The sequence below is a fragment of the Ailuropoda melanoleuca genome, chromosome 6, assembly GCF_002007445.2.
Source record: "Ailuropoda melanoleuca isolate Jingjing chromosome 6, ASM200744v2, whole genome shotgun sequence".
Taxonomy (NCBI): domain Eukaryota; kingdom Metazoa; phylum Chordata; class Mammalia; order Carnivora; family Ursidae; genus Ailuropoda; species Ailuropoda melanoleuca.
The window spans coordinates 90,084,661-90,100,787 of NC_048223.1; the positions used below are offsets into that span (position 1 = coordinate 90,084,661).

General features: G+C 49.5%; 1 protein-coding gene across 1 annotated transcript; it reads right to left on the reverse strand.

The window, feature by feature from the left end:
• Positions 1-8,837: 8,837 nt before the first annotated feature.
• S100A7 (S100 calcium binding protein A7) lies at positions 8,838-15,991 on the reverse strand. Its single transcript, XM_034662853.1, is given in 3 exon segments — positions 8,838-11,988; positions 11,990-12,087; positions 13,402-15,991. Coding segments are annotated over 3 exon segments (303 nt in total). The 5' UTR covers positions 13,543-15,991; the 3' UTR covers positions 8,838-11,924.
• Between the last annotated feature and the right edge of the window lie 136 nt (positions 15,992-16,127).

Sequence of the window (16,127 nt, forward strand, 5' to 3'; positions counted from 1 at the left end):
CATTTTTTTTTAAAGATTTTATTTATTTATTTGACAGAGAGAGACAGCCAGCGAGAGAGGGAACACAAGCAGGGGGAGTGGGAGAGGAAGAAGCAGGCTCCCAGCGGAGGAGCCTGATGCGGGTCTCGATCCCAAAACGCCGGGATCACACCCTGAGCTGCAGGCAGACGCTTAACCGCTGTGCCACCCAGGCGCCCCTTATAGACCCATTTTATCTTTACAGTTAGAACCAACTGTTATTGTAGTCGATAGCCTCATCTGGAACTACTAGTGATGGTCTGTGGTTGAGACGGTTACGAGATGCTTTAGAGCACTTAGGGAGAATGTTTGAGATGAAAGAGAAAGGGTGACATTATTGCATTTTCTGAGTAACTTAATTTCTTTGCCAGGTAGAAAATTAGAAGACTATCGGCGTTTGGAAAGAGCCTGGACTGCTTCTTTCGGGTGGGGAGGCTTCTGGAAACTGAGGAGATTACTAAATATATAGAAATAACTAAATGAGCACTTCCTCTGTGTGGGGCACAGACTTCACACCTACCCATTCATCTCACCTGCATAAGGATTGCTGATAACCAGCCCAAGAAACAACTTAAGGAATATGCTCAAGGCAACAAACTAGTAAATGCAGAGGTGCAGTTCATACCTCGGCTCTCTGCCTCCGTGGCACCTGTTTCTTTTCTCTTTTCTTAACAGCTTTATTGAGAGTATCATTGACATATAAAAATTACATATATTTAAGGTGTACAACTAGGTTTGATACATGTGTACATTGTGAAATGATCACCACTATTGAGCCAATTAACATATCCATCACTTCACATCATTACCACTGTGGGGGGGGATTTAAGATTTATCCTTTCATAAGTCAAGCAGAGAAAGACAATTATCATATGGTTTCTCTCATCTATGGAACATAAGAACTAGGATGATCGGTAGGGGAAGAAAGGGATAAAGAAAGGGGGGGGTAATCAGAAGGGGGAATGAAGCATGAGAGACTGTGGACTATGAGAAACAAACTGAAGACTTCAGAGGGGAGGGGGGTGGGGGAATGGGATAGACTGGTGATGGGTGGTAAGGAGGGCACGTATTGCATGGTGCACTGGGTGTTATACGCAACTAATGAAGCATCGAACTTTACATCGGAATCCGGGGATGTACTGTATGGTGATTAACATAACATAATAAAAAAATCATTAAAAAAAAAAGATTTATCCTTTCAGCAGATGACATGTATACAGCACAGTTCTGTTAACTATCATCACATGTTGTACATTAACCATGTTATCGTTCTCTGAATAACAGAGGACCCGGCTGGGGGAGGACTTCTACAACTTGAAAAGATTGCTGATACAAGGGCACACACAGGTGGGAGGCAGCCCGATACGTTCAAGAGACGGAGCTGGGTTACCTTTGTGAAGGGAGCAGAGGCCGGACCAAGAAAGACTTTGCAAATGCGCAGTTTACTCTAAATGGGATGGGAAGCTACTAAAAGATACGCCGTGTTCATGAACCAGAAGACTCTGCTACTGCAAAGCTGTCAGTTCTCCCAAAAGTTACCCATAGATGCAGGACAATCCCTATCAAAACCCCTGTCAGGATTTTTGTGGAAATTGACAAGCTGATTCTAAAAAGTATATGGAATTCCGAAGGCTAAAAATAGCACAGATGATTATGAAGCAGAGCTGGCGGGGTCACAGTACTAGATGGTAGGGCTTATTACAGCAGCTACCACAGGGGCTGAGGGCAGGCCACAGAGACAAGAGCAGCACACCCCGGAGCCAGAGCCTGCCAATCACCATGCCTCCTGGCATCCCACCACCCACTAAACTAGGTGCTCAAATCTCTGGTCTGCAGTGGATGGTCAGAACAGAACCAGAATCCTGGGAGACCTCTCCTCCCCGCTCAGGGGCTGATATCAAGCGTGCAGTGGCGTCCAAGGCTCCACAATGAACGGGACATAATGTCAGGGACCTGCTCTGCCCAGACCTCGGCATGAAAACATCAATGAACTACACTGATTTTAACAGAAAGCAAACAGGCAGCACCCTCCTCTCACTCCAATCCCTGGATACAAAGTTTCAAGATGGAAGAGAGAGAGAGAGAAGAATGATAGGTCGGAGAACAGAGGCTCTGGCAGCAGATGAGCGGAAAGCAAAGGGGCTATGGCACAGGCTGCTATTATCAGCCTGGGCAAAAGCACTTGAAGGACAGGACAGCTGGCCTTCAGTTTGGGGACTTAAATCAAAACACAGAATAAAAAAGGCAACCTATGGAATGGAAGAAGATATTTGCAAATGACATATCTGATAAAGGGTTATTATCCAAAATATACAAAGAACTTACACAACTCAACACCCGAAAAACAAATAATCCAATTTAAAAATAGGCAGAAGAAATAAACAGACATTTCTCTAAAGAAGACATCCAACAGACACATGAAAACACGCTCAGCACCACTCGTCATCAGGGAAATGCAAGTCAAAACCACAGTGAGATATCACCTCACACCCGCCAGAATGGCTAAAACCAAGAACACAAGAAATGGCAAGTGCTGGCGAGGACGTGGAGAGAAAGGAGCCTTCATGCACAGCTGGTGGGAATGCAGACTAGTGCAGCCACTGTGGAAAACAGCATGGAGTTTCCTCAAAAAGTTAAAAATAGAACTACCCTACGATCTAGTAATCACACTATTGGGTATTTACCCAAAGAATACGAAGACACTAATTCAAGGGGATACATGCACCCCGATGTTTATAGCGGCAATATTTACAACAGCCAAATTATGGCAGCAGCCCAAGTGTCTGTGAACCGAACAGATAGAGAAGGTGTGGTGTGCACACAAGGGAATATTACCCAGCCATACCAAAGAATGAGATCTTGCCATTTGCAATGACCTGGATGGAGCTAGAGAGTATGATGCTAAGTGAAATAAGTCACTCAGAGAAAGACAAATACCATATGATTTCACTCATATGTGGAATTTAAGAACCAAAACAAATAGGCAAAGAGGGGAAAAAAAGAGAGAGGGGAGCAAACCAAGAAACAGACGCTTAACTACAGAAACACAGAAAACACGGTGATGTTCCTCCCCAGACGGGAGGAGGTGAGGAGATGGGGGAAAACAGGTGAGGAGGACGAAGGGGAGCACTTCGCACGCTGAGCACCAGGTGATGTATGGAAGGGCTGAATCACTACATTGTACACCTGAAACTAATATAACACTGTATGTTAACTATACTAAATTTAAATTGAATTAAAATTTCAAAAAAAAATAAAGAAAACACACCAAAAAACAAAAAATATAACCGATCAGTTTTTACTCTATCCCATGCCACTCCACCCCCATCCACCAGAGTGAATGATTCAGAGCTGTGTGTTCCTTGGAGCTGGGAGATAGCAGAAAATATATCATTGGTTTCTGCTCCCAGTGCTTGGCACAAGCTCCTGAAACCCTTGTAATTTCCTGGGTGATGAGAGCGCTAGGAACATCTTTTGTTCTAATATTTGGTCTTTGACCCCAGTCCCTGACACGGTGCTCTCGAAAACCTTGTAATTTCCTGGATGACAGGAGTGCCTTTTGTTCTAATGAAGAGCATCTGGGTGGGCGCTTGGATGGCTCCCAGGTGAGGGCTGGTCATAAGTCAGATCAGGGTTGATCAGAAGCTTGAAACTTTCACTCTCCAGCCCCATCCTCCAGACAGGGAAGAGCGGCTGGAAATGGAGTTAAGGATCCATCAAGCCTATGTGACGGGGCCTCCGTAAAATCCAAAAAATATGGGTGCAGGAGCTTCCAGGTTGGTGGACAGTTAGAGGGACTGGGACAGAGGCGTGCCTGGACGAAGCATGGAAACTCCACGCCCCTTCCCACATACTTCACTCAACATATCTCTTCCACCTGGATAGTCATCTGTATCTTTATCACTTCCTTTAATAAAGGGCAAATGTAAGTGTTTCCCCAAGTTTTGTGAGCTGCTCTAGCAAATTAATCAAATTCAAAGGTGTAGGAGTTCAGGGGAAACTCCGATTTGCAGCCAACTTGGACAGAAATTGTGAGTAACCCAGGGGCCTACTATTTGTGATTGCCATCCAAAGTGGAGGTGGTGGTGGGACGGAGCCCTTAACCTGTGGGATCTGATGCTGTCTCCAGGTCGGCAGTGTCAGAATTGAGTTAAATTGTAAGACACCCAGCTGGTGTCACAGAGAGTTGCTGAGTGTGGGGTTTCCCCACACTCTTGGTGACCAGAAGTGTCGGAAGTAGAGTGTTCTGTGTGAGTGTGGTAGTCGTGAGAGTAGAGAAAGTGAGCAGGAAAGGCACCCACAGCAGGGAAGAACTGGGGTTTCTGACTCAGGAGGCAGGGTTATGGGTTTTACCAACTTAGCTCACCTGAGAAGGAGCGCCAGGAGAATAGAAAACTCTCTATAGTTTTAGGGGTGCGTTTATGATTTCTATTGTGTTACTTCTACTCTTACAGGCACGTGAAGAGAGGCTACCAGAAGCAGCAGCTGAACCCAAACAGGTGAGTCTAGAGGGGAAAATTGGGGACACTGAGTGGCTCAGTCGGTTAAGCATCTGCTTTGGCTCAGGTCATGGATTGCTGACTAATAATGATTGTTAACATCTCTACCCCTCCTTCCGCTTTACAAAGCAGCCGCACTTGTTCTCATAACGACCCTGGGACATAAGAGCTCTTGTCCCTATTTTACACCCAAGGCAACTGTGGCTCGAGGGGCAGGTGATGTGAGCATGTTTGTAACAACGTACAAACCCCTTTATCTGTGGTTTCACCTTCCCTAGTTCTAGTTACGCAGTCAGCCACATTCACGTAACTGCTATTACAGCATGTTGCCACAAGTATTCTATTCCATTGTTAGTTATTCTTGTTAATGTCTTACTAATTTTTAAATTAGTATAAATTAGTGCCTAATTTATAAATTAAGCTTTACCATAGGTAGGTATAGGGAAATACCATAGTGTATATAGGGTATCATAGTGTATCTGTGGTTTCAGGCATCCACCGTGGGTCTTCGGCCACATGCCCCATGAATGAGTGGGGGGTTACTCAAGAATAAATGTCATTGCTACGCAGGAACCTGGTCATCTGACCCCTACCCTGGATGCAGTCTAACACCTGCTGGATGCTGGGGAAGGTGGGAAATGCTTAGCAGCCTGACTGTGTTGGCGAACTAGGGTCCTTAAGCAAACAGGGTCATGGGTCCTGCCCCCTCCTGCCCCACTGCCAGCCGGGCCCCGTTAGACCCCTCCTCACCCCCAGTCAATGGGAAGGGGCGGGGAGGGGGGTGGAAACCCTCCTTCACCATCTTCTCCAAGCCAGATTTGTCCATGACATCTGAATCTCCCAGGTTTTTGAAGTAGGCTGAATGGCCGTCAACATCTTCTCTCTTCACTGTTTCTCTTCTTTGTTTTCCAGTAAAACTGCAGGAAAGAAGATGATCACCCAGCTTTACCTTCCCATGTGTGAGACTGGGGAACTGGCCCAGGCTGGGATGGTGTGAGGGCAGAGCCACAGAGAGGGGTGGTGGTCAGGGCTGAATGGCCCTGAGTGGACTGGGTATTCCTTGGGTCCAGGTAGAGCTCAGGGAAGGGAATAAAGTTTTGAGGAGAGGGCGGGGAAAGTTCTGGAGATTCCAGGGACTGGGAGGAGATGTGTGAGCAGAAGTTGGTGGGCTGTGCAGGGTAGTGTGAGGTCCTAGAGTTTGATGGACCCTGAATTCAAGGTACAGGGAAAGAAAACAGTCAAACCTTATGTCCGTTAGCACTGAGAGCAGGGCTAACACTCCCCGTCAAAAACACTGCCGAAAAGAAAGGCACAGAGCTCTGTGTCCCCGAGCCTGACAGAAAGAAGAGAACAGAGCCCCATCAGCACGGAGCTGCCACAGGCCAACAGTCACCTTCCAAGGGGAAGCCTTCACCCTCCACATTCTGTGTGACCTCCCAGGCCTCTGGGCTCAGGTCTGCTCTGGGCTCCCAAAAAGGCACCAAAGAGCTCAGTCAATCCTGCATGTTTATAATATTCCCTGGCCCCCAGCCTCAGGACCCCCATTATTTAGAACACCTTCTGAGGCCCAGCCAGAAAAGCCCTCCGGAGCCCACTGAAGTTCTCAAGGTCAGGGGATGCAAGGGAAGCCAGAGGATAATAAGGCATTCGCTCTTGGGACTTGTAGGCTGGACTGTCCTTTTCCAGACCTACACAGGGTGAGGCCAGAATAGCGATGAATAGGAGTCCTGGGGCTGGAACAAGGGGAATATTACAAACATGCAGGCATTGGCTGTGAGCCCCCCTGGTGTCTCTCTGAGCATCTTGAAGAGACCAGAGCCCCGAAAGCCAGGGGATGCCACAAACCACGGATTAAGTAGGACTCAGGGCTGAAAAGATAGAGAAGTCTGTGGAAACCCTACACTTGGATCTGTCCTCAGTTGCCTATAAAGACATTCTCCCCAGTAGTTCTGTGAATCTCTCTGGATGTCACAGAGCCACCAAAAGTTGGGGAAGAAACGACATGAGTGATTTTCTAGTCCAGCCCCTCAGAAGATGCTGAAGCCTGGAGGAAGAAAAGAAATGACTCCCTCCTGACTCCTGGCCCAGGATGCTTCCCTGGGGAGAGCAGAAGGCAAACATGGGGCACCATGCCTTTAATCTGGAAGAAGCAAAGAGGCCAATGGGGAACCACCAGACCCTGAGGAAGAAGCAGGGAAGAAGGGACACATGAGAGGTACACATGGGGTGAAGAATAGTCCCTTTTATGGTTCTCACATCTGGGCCTGTCCCATCGACTGCCCATGTGACACTGCTCTGGGTGGGGACTCACATCCAGGACTCTGCCCAACCCCAGCCCCAATGGGAGCCCTGTGGGGCTGGACTGGCAAATGGTGATAGAGGGAAGGTACATGGCCGCTGTGCCCCAGGAAATAGAGCATTTGGGGATTTGCAGGTGGAACCAGAGTCTTTGATTACATATCCAGTGACTCATTTGATTACCTTTCATTAATAGTCAATAGTGTAAGAGTTCCTGCCTACATGCCAGGTGGTATGCTAAAAGCTTTGAATGCATTATCTCATTGAATCCTCAGGAAAACACCTGTGTGGTAGGTCTCATTATCCCATTTCACAGAGGTGGAGCCAAGGGCTTAGATAAATTTCCCAAAAGTACCCTCCTGGTAAATGGCAAAGCCAGGATTCTAACCCAAGTCCTGCTGACTCTGAAGGCTGGCTTCCAGAACTCTGCAGGACTCTCAAGTCTGTCCATCACTGGGCTGAGTGAGCAGGATCACCCCAAGGCCTGCCCCACAGGAGCCCACCATCCAGGGCAGATGCTATGCACACAGGCGTGTGGCCAGGAGCGTGACAGCAGAGCAGCCAGGGCTCTGACAAAGGCAGGGCCCGGGGCCTCGGTCCTGGCTGCTCTGTGGACTCCATGGCTCAGGCAGCAGGTGGGGCTCCTGTGGTCTCTGTAGCTGTGGCCCTCACGCTCCTGTCGGTCACAGGCCGAGCCACAGGAAACAGCGGCAAAGAGAGGACTTGTGCATTCTGAGGAAAACCCCTTTGACTGGCAGCATCTTGCCAGATCCTCTCCCCAGAGGCCCAGGAAGGTAACGGGTATGTCTGCCTCACTCTACAGCTAAAGGAACAGGGAACAAGAAACAGGTTGGCTTGGCCAAAGTCACAGAGTCAGGAGTCAGGACCAGGAGTCCCAGCCCCCAGTGAGCATCATTATTGCTTGGGCACAGAGCCCACAGGGTTCTGGATCATGCCAGGAGAACGATGTCTCCCAGTCGCCCATGGGAACTGCAGAATCGCTGGGTCCATTCTACCTGCTCTGTGCTATGAGTCAACCCCCAAGTAAGGGGAGCCTGGAGTATTCGGTGAGCACCCACGCAAGCACCCTGAGCTCCTCAGAACTGCTGCTCATGCCCCCCTGGGGCCCTTTCTATTCCCCCTAAACCGCTCTGCCCGGCTCTCGGGGTCTATCAGGAGCACTGGGGGAATCTGTGACATCAAGGCTTCCTGGCTCTACTCTTCTTCCGACTCCCCCTCAACACACACACACACACACACACACACACCCTCTGCCTCACACACGTGCACACATGAACACAAACCCACCCTGAATATATCTGCATTTTGTTCTTCGGAAACATCTCTGCGTCCTCTGCACGGCCTGCAATCTCCCCTCCTCCAGTCAGACCCTCCCTCTGCAGGGTTTCCAAATGATTTTATTCCAAGATATTTTCTGCAAATAAAATTGTATGCAGGAGCTAGAGATATTGCTAACCTTAAAAATAAAACCTAAAAAATAAAAATCAAAAATATTTCACCAGCGAAAGATGTGCTTATCTGGGAACAGCAGAGGTGGCAATCGTGAACAAGCAAGCTACGGCAAAACCCAAGGCAGATCTGCAGAATTGAGGAGAGAACTGCTCATTTAGAGGAAATGGGGGAGTTAGGACCGACCCTTGTAAAAAGTCCTCATAAAATAGTGATTTCTCACTGGCAGGGTTGTGAGAGTCTCTCTCTGGCTGGGCTGTGGCAGTCTCTGGCTGGCTGGGCTGTTGCGGGGTGGGCCAAGAGGGAGATGGAAATCTTCCTCATCCTGTAGAGATAATGAAGTAATTAATACCTACCTACAAAGTGCAAGGGACCAGGAGCGTGCTGGGGGTAAGAGCTCCCCCTGCTGGCCTCCCAACTCCGCTCTGAAGGAGATACCTGTTTATTAATTTCCACAATATCAAACTTAAAATGCAGGGGTGCTTTGGGAAAGGGTGGGAATGGAGCCCACCACAGCAGCCCCCAAAGCACTTCCAAAACATCCTGGTTCAAGCGGACTCTAGCCCCAGGCTACCATGGGACTTTTCTCTGTGCCTCAGCGTCCTCATCAGTAAAAGGGAGTGACAATAGTAGTATGGGCGTCCTCTGGTGTCGTAAAGATTAAAGTTTATGTGTCATTAAAGATTATGTTGTTAAAGAATAAAAGTTCAGTTGAGTAAATTTGAAGATCTAATTGGCTTTATTAAGGGATTCATGAATCAAGCAGCAGTTGAACAAAATGGAAGGTTTTTAAAGGAAGGGGGTGGGGCAAGGAAATTATTAGGAAAAGAAAAAAAAGGGTTTTCTCAAGCCAGGTTATCTTTGGGGGGGAAGGGTTAATGTTATGGTGACAGGAGTACCTTTTATTCTAATGAGGCAAATCTGGGTGGGCACTTGAATGGTTCCCAGGTGGGGGTTGGTCACCAGTAAGACCAAGTGCTGATTAGAAGCTTGAAACTTTTACTCTCCACTAACCACATGGTCAGTCGACCATAGAGTTTCAATAAAAATTCTGGACACTCAAGACTTGGTTGAGCTTCCCTTGTTGGCAAAGTATATTGTCCAAGAGTATCGCCACACATCATTGCCTGGAGAGTAACAGTCTCCATGACTCCAGGGGAAGCCTCATGCTTAGAACTTTCCTGAACTCTGCCCTATAGGACTTCCTATGTGGATGATTGTAATACATTTCCTTTCCCTGTGATAAACTGTAATCATGAGTGTAACAGCTTCCAGTGAGTTCCATGAGTCCCTCCAGTGAATTATCAAAGTTCAGGATGGTGTCAGAGACCCATAAACTTGCAGTTGGCATCAGAAGTGAGGGAAGTCTTGTGAATTGTGCTCCTTCTAACTCTGAACCAGCCAGAAGGATATTGCTGAATATATACAATCAAAAGAAATCAAGAATAGGTAAGCAGAAGGCTGAAATCAGCCACTCAATGGAAAGGTACTATGTCTTGCCCAGTTTCCACTGGGCCAGTTCTCAGACCCAGAAACCATCAATTGAAATAGAGACTTGGCCCCATCAAGAAAAGCCCTGTAACACCACAGCAAGTAGATATTGTAATGACTCCCACAGTCTCTTCCCAAAGGGACCTGTGACCATTTATTCCCGCCTGAGCACTTAGGACTCCCTGTGCCAGTACTCCAGCAGGCAAAATAGGCATAACTTTATTGGAAGGGTAGTTGATCCTGATCCCCGTGTGGGACAGCCACTAAATAACCGGGGCAGGTGGAATCTTTCTGGCCCTCAGGTGATCCACTGGGATATCTGTTGTTATTCCTACGTCCAGTTTTAACTGTAAATAGGTAAATAACAGCAACCAAAGCCTGATAAGGGCATGGGAGCCAGGAGACCTCATCTCTTAGAAATGACAGTCTGGGTCACCCCACCAGGCAAGCCACCTAGACTAGCAGAAGCGCTGGTCCCTCGGAAAGAAATCTGGAAAGGACAGAGGAAGGTGATGGGTGTCACGTGTGGCCCTAGGAACAAGAAGCAGTGAGGGCTGTAGTAGGCCACAAACCCTCCTCTCATAAATCGCCCAGAAATCATAGCTGACTGGAACCGGACAAGCTGTTCCTAGATGGGGTGAACTTGATGTGAGAAGCAGATGGATCTGAGTGCATACGAGGGGCGGACTGAAGCAAATGTTCTGGTCCCCCACCCACTCAGCGAGGTGGGCAGAGGAACGCCTGGGTCCAGGTGCTGTTACCCGGCCAGTGTGCCCCTCGCCCAGCTCCCGTCAGCGTGGCCGCTAACAGGACACACTGCTCCTTCCCCTAAGACTTGCTCTTGCTCCAACGGGGCCTCCAGGCCCAGGAGTGCCTAGAAGTCTGTGCCTCCCCTGAAGTGGCCTGTAGTCAGTGGGTAACTGACACAGGGGTACAAAAGGTGGGCCTCTTTGCCTCAAGGGGGGACAACTCTAGGGCTCCATTCGTGCCCAGAGTTCCCCATGGGATCAAGCTGAAGCTGAGCTCACATCTTTCTGTAGCTTCTTCCCGTCCCACGCCGCCCCCTCACTTCCCTCAATAAATCACTCACACAGATCCCCACCTTAGTCTCTACTTCTGGGAAATCTGGCCCCAGACAGTGAACCCGCTCCGTGTATGTGCTCCTGGTAAGATAGGAAGGGCTATGTGAGTCAAGTGTCTGCTCCCTCTGTGAGTCAGGAAGGGGTGAGAGTCTAGTAGGAAAGGAAGACATCTGATGGCAGCAGGACGTGAGCCTCAAGGACGCGATGAGGTGTGAAAAATAATGGGGAAATGGTCTGAGAACGAACAGCTGGCTCTGTCCCCTGGCTTGAAGGCTTTGAAGAACTTAAAACTGGGAAGAATTAGCAAGTCCCAATGGAGAGGCCACAAGAAAATGGGCGTTTTTCTGGGAAGGAGCAGCCACTGCACTGTACTCATTTCTACCTCTTTTTCTCCACAGCGCCTGACTCAGGAACAAGCATCACCAACTGTCTGCTGCCTGCCCCTTCCTCTGGCGCGTGACTGTTGCCCAACGCATCAGTGACAACCCCAGACATATAGACCTGAACCAAGTAGACTTGTTACTACTTTCATGTGTGTTACGAGGACCCCCATTAGCCCTCCCGTGCATCCCCAGCACCCAGCTGCATGTGCAGCACTTAGCAGGCCACATCTGAGAGCACGGTGACAGCGTCTGCTCACATTGATCCAAACATGCAGACACGGGAGCAAGGGCACATGGCAGGGCTCTGGCCACAGCAGAGAGGTCTAGTGCTCAGGCCCCTGCTGTCCATCCCTCTCATGAAAGTAGTCTAGAGAACAAGCAGGAATTGTAGTCTGCACTCTCGACAAGCTGAGCAGAACACCTGGTCCCAGAGCAGGGAAGCACACGTGAATCTTGAGATCCAACAGAAAAGGGTGACCCAAGCAGGTCTCAGGGCACTGGAGGGAGCGCTCTGGGACTAGGCATCCGCTGGAGAGAAACTCTGGTGGGAAATCTACCATAACCGACAGTTGTCTACTCTAAGATACTCACTGTCAGAGAAAAGGAGGAAGGAATGCAAGTTTCTGGTGGAGACGGGCACTTTATTGTTTCTTGGGGTCTCTGGAGGCCTCGGGCAGGACTGGTCACTGGCCTCCCACAGACCAGCAGGCTGCTCCGTGGCTCTGTTTGTGGAAGTCCACGGTTATTCCCCAGCAAGGATGAAAACTGGGAAAACTCAATCTTCTTATCCCCATTCTTGCCCTTTTTCTCAAAGATATTGGCCCAGTAAGCTGTGCCCTTTTTGTCCTATGGGGAGGAAAATACAAACAAGACAAATCCCGTTACACATGAGATTTGGGCTACAGGAAAAGAGGCGCCCTGTAGTGGGGACCTGGCAAAGAGCATGTGGGGGACAGGAGCACTGTAAGCAGAGCCACGATCCTGGGGCTGTTCCCTGGAGACCCCTTGATGGGAAACCCCCAGTGGGCATCACTGGGATTCTGAGCAGTCTGTGCCACTAGCCGCACTGGTGAGGGGGCGAGGGGAACTTCATCAGCCCCAGACCCCCCCACTGTCCCTTTTTATATGCACTGTCTGCACTCTCCTCCAGGGCCCAGGGCAGGCTGACCTTTGTTTCCTTATGTTTCTACTCTCCCCCCATTTGACTCCTTTCCCACCCAAACTTGTAAGTTCTGGGTTCCCTTCCCGCAGGGCCCAGCTGTCTGCTACATTTTGTTCCTAAGTTCCCTGCGTTCTAATAGCTCGATAAAACCCTGTGTAGAATAGACTTAGCCTAATGTAAAGGGTTATGCTCATGTCAACAAAGTTATGATTTCCACTGAGTCCCATCGCGATGAGGCTCCCCTGAACCAGAAGAATGAGTCCGCTGGAGGAAGGAATTATGTTTCCCGGGAGGACATCTGCTACCCCTGAAATCACAGTAGTTCAACTGATCATCTGTTGGGAACCCTTCGTATCTATACCACATGTTGCTATTTTTAAATTATTTCCACTTACATAATCTCATTTATTCTCACACTAGCCAAGAAAAGAAAAGTCTATCATACCCTCTTTAGATGGGAAGAAAGGGAATATCAGAGCGTGTGTAACTTGTCCGGAGTCACGCAGCAGGGAAGCCCCAGTGGCAGGACAGGAGTCCAGGGCTTCTGATTCCAAGCTCCAGACACCTTGTCCTACATGCTTTGTCTCCCAAAAGGGCTGGCCCTTCCTGGGGCTGGAAGGGAGTGATCAATGAGGCAGAATCAGGCTCAAGATCATCCAATTACAAAAAGCGAAACAAGAGGGGGGCGCCTGGGTGGCACAGCGGTTAAGCGTCTGCCTTCGGCTCAGGGCGTGATCCCAGCATTCTGGGATCGAGCCCCATCAGGCTCCTCCGCTGGGAGCCTGCTTCTTCCTCTCCCACTCCCCTTGCTTGTGTTCCCTCTCTCGTTGGCTGTCTCTATCTCTATCGAATAAATAAATAAAATCTTTAAAAAAAAAAAAGTGAAACAAGAGTCCTCAAATATGTCAGAACCCATGGGACTTGCCCACCCATCACAGCCCTCTCCACACACACATTAAAGCCTCTCCCTGCTCCAGGCAAGCCAGACCCCGACTCACACAGGCACTGAGGAACTTGGGGAAATTCTCCTGGAGCATCTTCAGCAAGGCTGGCTTGTCCATGGTGTCATGGTGCCTGGTGTCATTGTGAAACAGCTCAATGATGCCCACCACGAACTTCTCAGCTCGTGTGCTGCTCATCTTGGCTTTCGAAAAGCTGCCGGAAAGAAAGAATCTGACCTTTTTTCCTTCCCCAGGTGAGGAGGGTCCCTCTGTTTAGGAGGATGGGATGGGAACTGGGGAGAAAGTGAAGGCGGCCCAGGTGGAGCAGAAGAAACTACTTCTCTATGTGGTGGGACACGTGGCTCAAAAGGAGGTGAGACCATGTTTGGGGCTGGGCCACACAGGTCAGGGTCCAAGAGGAGATGAAGGAGAACACAGAAGTCCAGTTGTGGGTAGGGCCACAGATGGGGGAAGCAGGGAGGTAGGGGTCAGCCACCTGAAAGGGTGGTGCCCTGAGCCAAACACAGCATTTGGGTGACCTCACACTTCAAACAGCACCAAACATCAGGGTGAGAGTCATGGAGGAGAACAGTGTCACTGTTGACCTGTCTTGGACCCTCCTGGGCTGCTTTGGGAATAAGACCCCCTGGAGGCCCACCATGACCTGCACGAAATGGGCTGTGGGGGCTCCAGGGCATGAGTGTGAGCAGAGGAACACAGCACTGTCCTGACCCCCAGTGGAGGTTTTCCTGGACCATCCCTGGGAGCAAGAAAGAGGGACTGTGGAACAGAGTCAGCCTCAGATTTAAAATGCACAGAAAGACCTGCCCTGGTGGTTCTTAGGTGGAATGGGAGGAGGTGGGGTCCTGGAGATCATCTGTTGTTGAGGATGACCTGCCCTTTGACCTTGCTGCTGTCTGGACCTCCAAGATTAGACCATGTTTAAATAAAGAGAAGGTCTGACTTCCTGAAGCAGGTTCTCCTGCCAACAGTCAGAGTTCTGGGCTGGATGGGACCCCAAGCCAGAGAAATTGGACTGTGTGGCCTTCACATTCCAGAATTACCAAAGCACCAAGGAAATAACCTTAGCTCATACAGGTGAGCATCTAATACAAACCACCATCAACTCCTGATGTGGGAGAAAGATGCGGGAGAAAGCTGTTACGTCACTAAGGAATGGTCCAAGACAGGAGCTGAGCCCTATACCCAGACAGTCCCCAGGCTGGAGTGGAAGTGGGAGGGCTTTGTCCATGCAGGAGCAGGACATCTCACCAAGGCAATCAGGAGTGGGGGTCTCGGCCCTGAGGTTAGGAGAACCTTCATGGCTTTGGCAGGGGCACCCACTCTTCCCCAAAATTGGGGTGCAGAGTGGGTCTCCACCAACCCAGGACATCAAGAGAGGAAGGAAGACAAGGAAGAGAGGGAGAGTCATGTCCTCAGTTCCCACTGGGGATGTCTCCACAAGAGTTGTCACAGAGAAGCCAAAAGGAGCCAGGAGAGTGTTTGGCCCAGCTGCCTTGTGCAGACAAAGACCTCAAGCCAGGGGAAGGCCACACAGGCCCTCTGGTGGCCGTGCTACTACTGGACCCAGGCTCCTGAGTCCTCTCCCAAGCTGCTTTCCCTGTTCCCACAGGCCCTGAGCACTCCTTCTAGAAAAGGCAAAGAATGGGGCACCTGGGTGGCTCAGTCATTAAGCGTCTGCCTTCGGCTCAGGGCGTGATCCCGGCATTGTGGGATCGAGCCCCACATCAGGCTCCTCCGCTGGGAGCCTGCTTCTTCCTCTCCCACTCCCCCTGCTTGTGTTCCCTCTCTCGCTGGCTGTCTCTATCTCTGTCGAATAAATAAATAAAATCTTTTAAAAGAAAAGGCAAAGAAGCAAGTGCAGACTTACCAGAGCTGAGGAGGTGTCACTGAGGAGAAGGATGAGTGAGATGTGTGCACCCAGGCAAAGACTGGTCCCTTTATGGGGCTCAGCCTGGCTCTTCCCAGGGGCTGGGGGCCCTGGGGCCATATTTGCTATCTGCATCCTGGAGCATTGACCCACTCAGATGGGTGGGACATACCCGGGAGGGTATGTTCATCATTTTGCAGAATCCCAGGCCACCAGGTCTTGTGCCTCCCAAGGGACCTCCCACAAAGCCTCTCCTGCCCCCAGATTGATCTGGGGCTGGGAGCCCAATGGGATATGTCACAGCAGGACGGAAAATAGGGTGGATTTCAGACTCTGGAGGCAGCATGGTTTGTATTTGCTCATCACCCGTCCTTCCACAGATTTGCTCTGGCAGCTAACACTAATGACCACTACTACTGATTGAGCTCTTACATGTGTCAGGCATTAAGGTGCCCTGCTGTACCTGCTTTCCTCCTTAACCCTTACCACTCTATAAGGTAGGTCTGTCAAATTCACAAAATACACAGACAAGAGAAAAACAAGGGAAGAATCCGAAAGCAGCAAGAGAAAAAAAGGCCTTAACCTGCAAGGAAAGACAGATCAGATTTGCAGCAGATCTGTCCACAGAAACTTGACAGGCCAGACGAAAGTGGCACGATATATTCAATGTGCTGAATGGGAAAAACATGCAGCCAAGAATACTTGATCCAGAAAGACTGTCATTCAGAATAAAAGGAGAGATAAACAATTCTCCAGACAAACAAAAACTACAGGAGTTTATGACCACTAAACCAGCCCTACAAGAAATATTAAAGGGGACTCTCCTCGGAGGTGGGGGGGAGACCAAAAGCAACAAAGATAAGAAAGGAACAGAGAAAATCACCAGAAACAC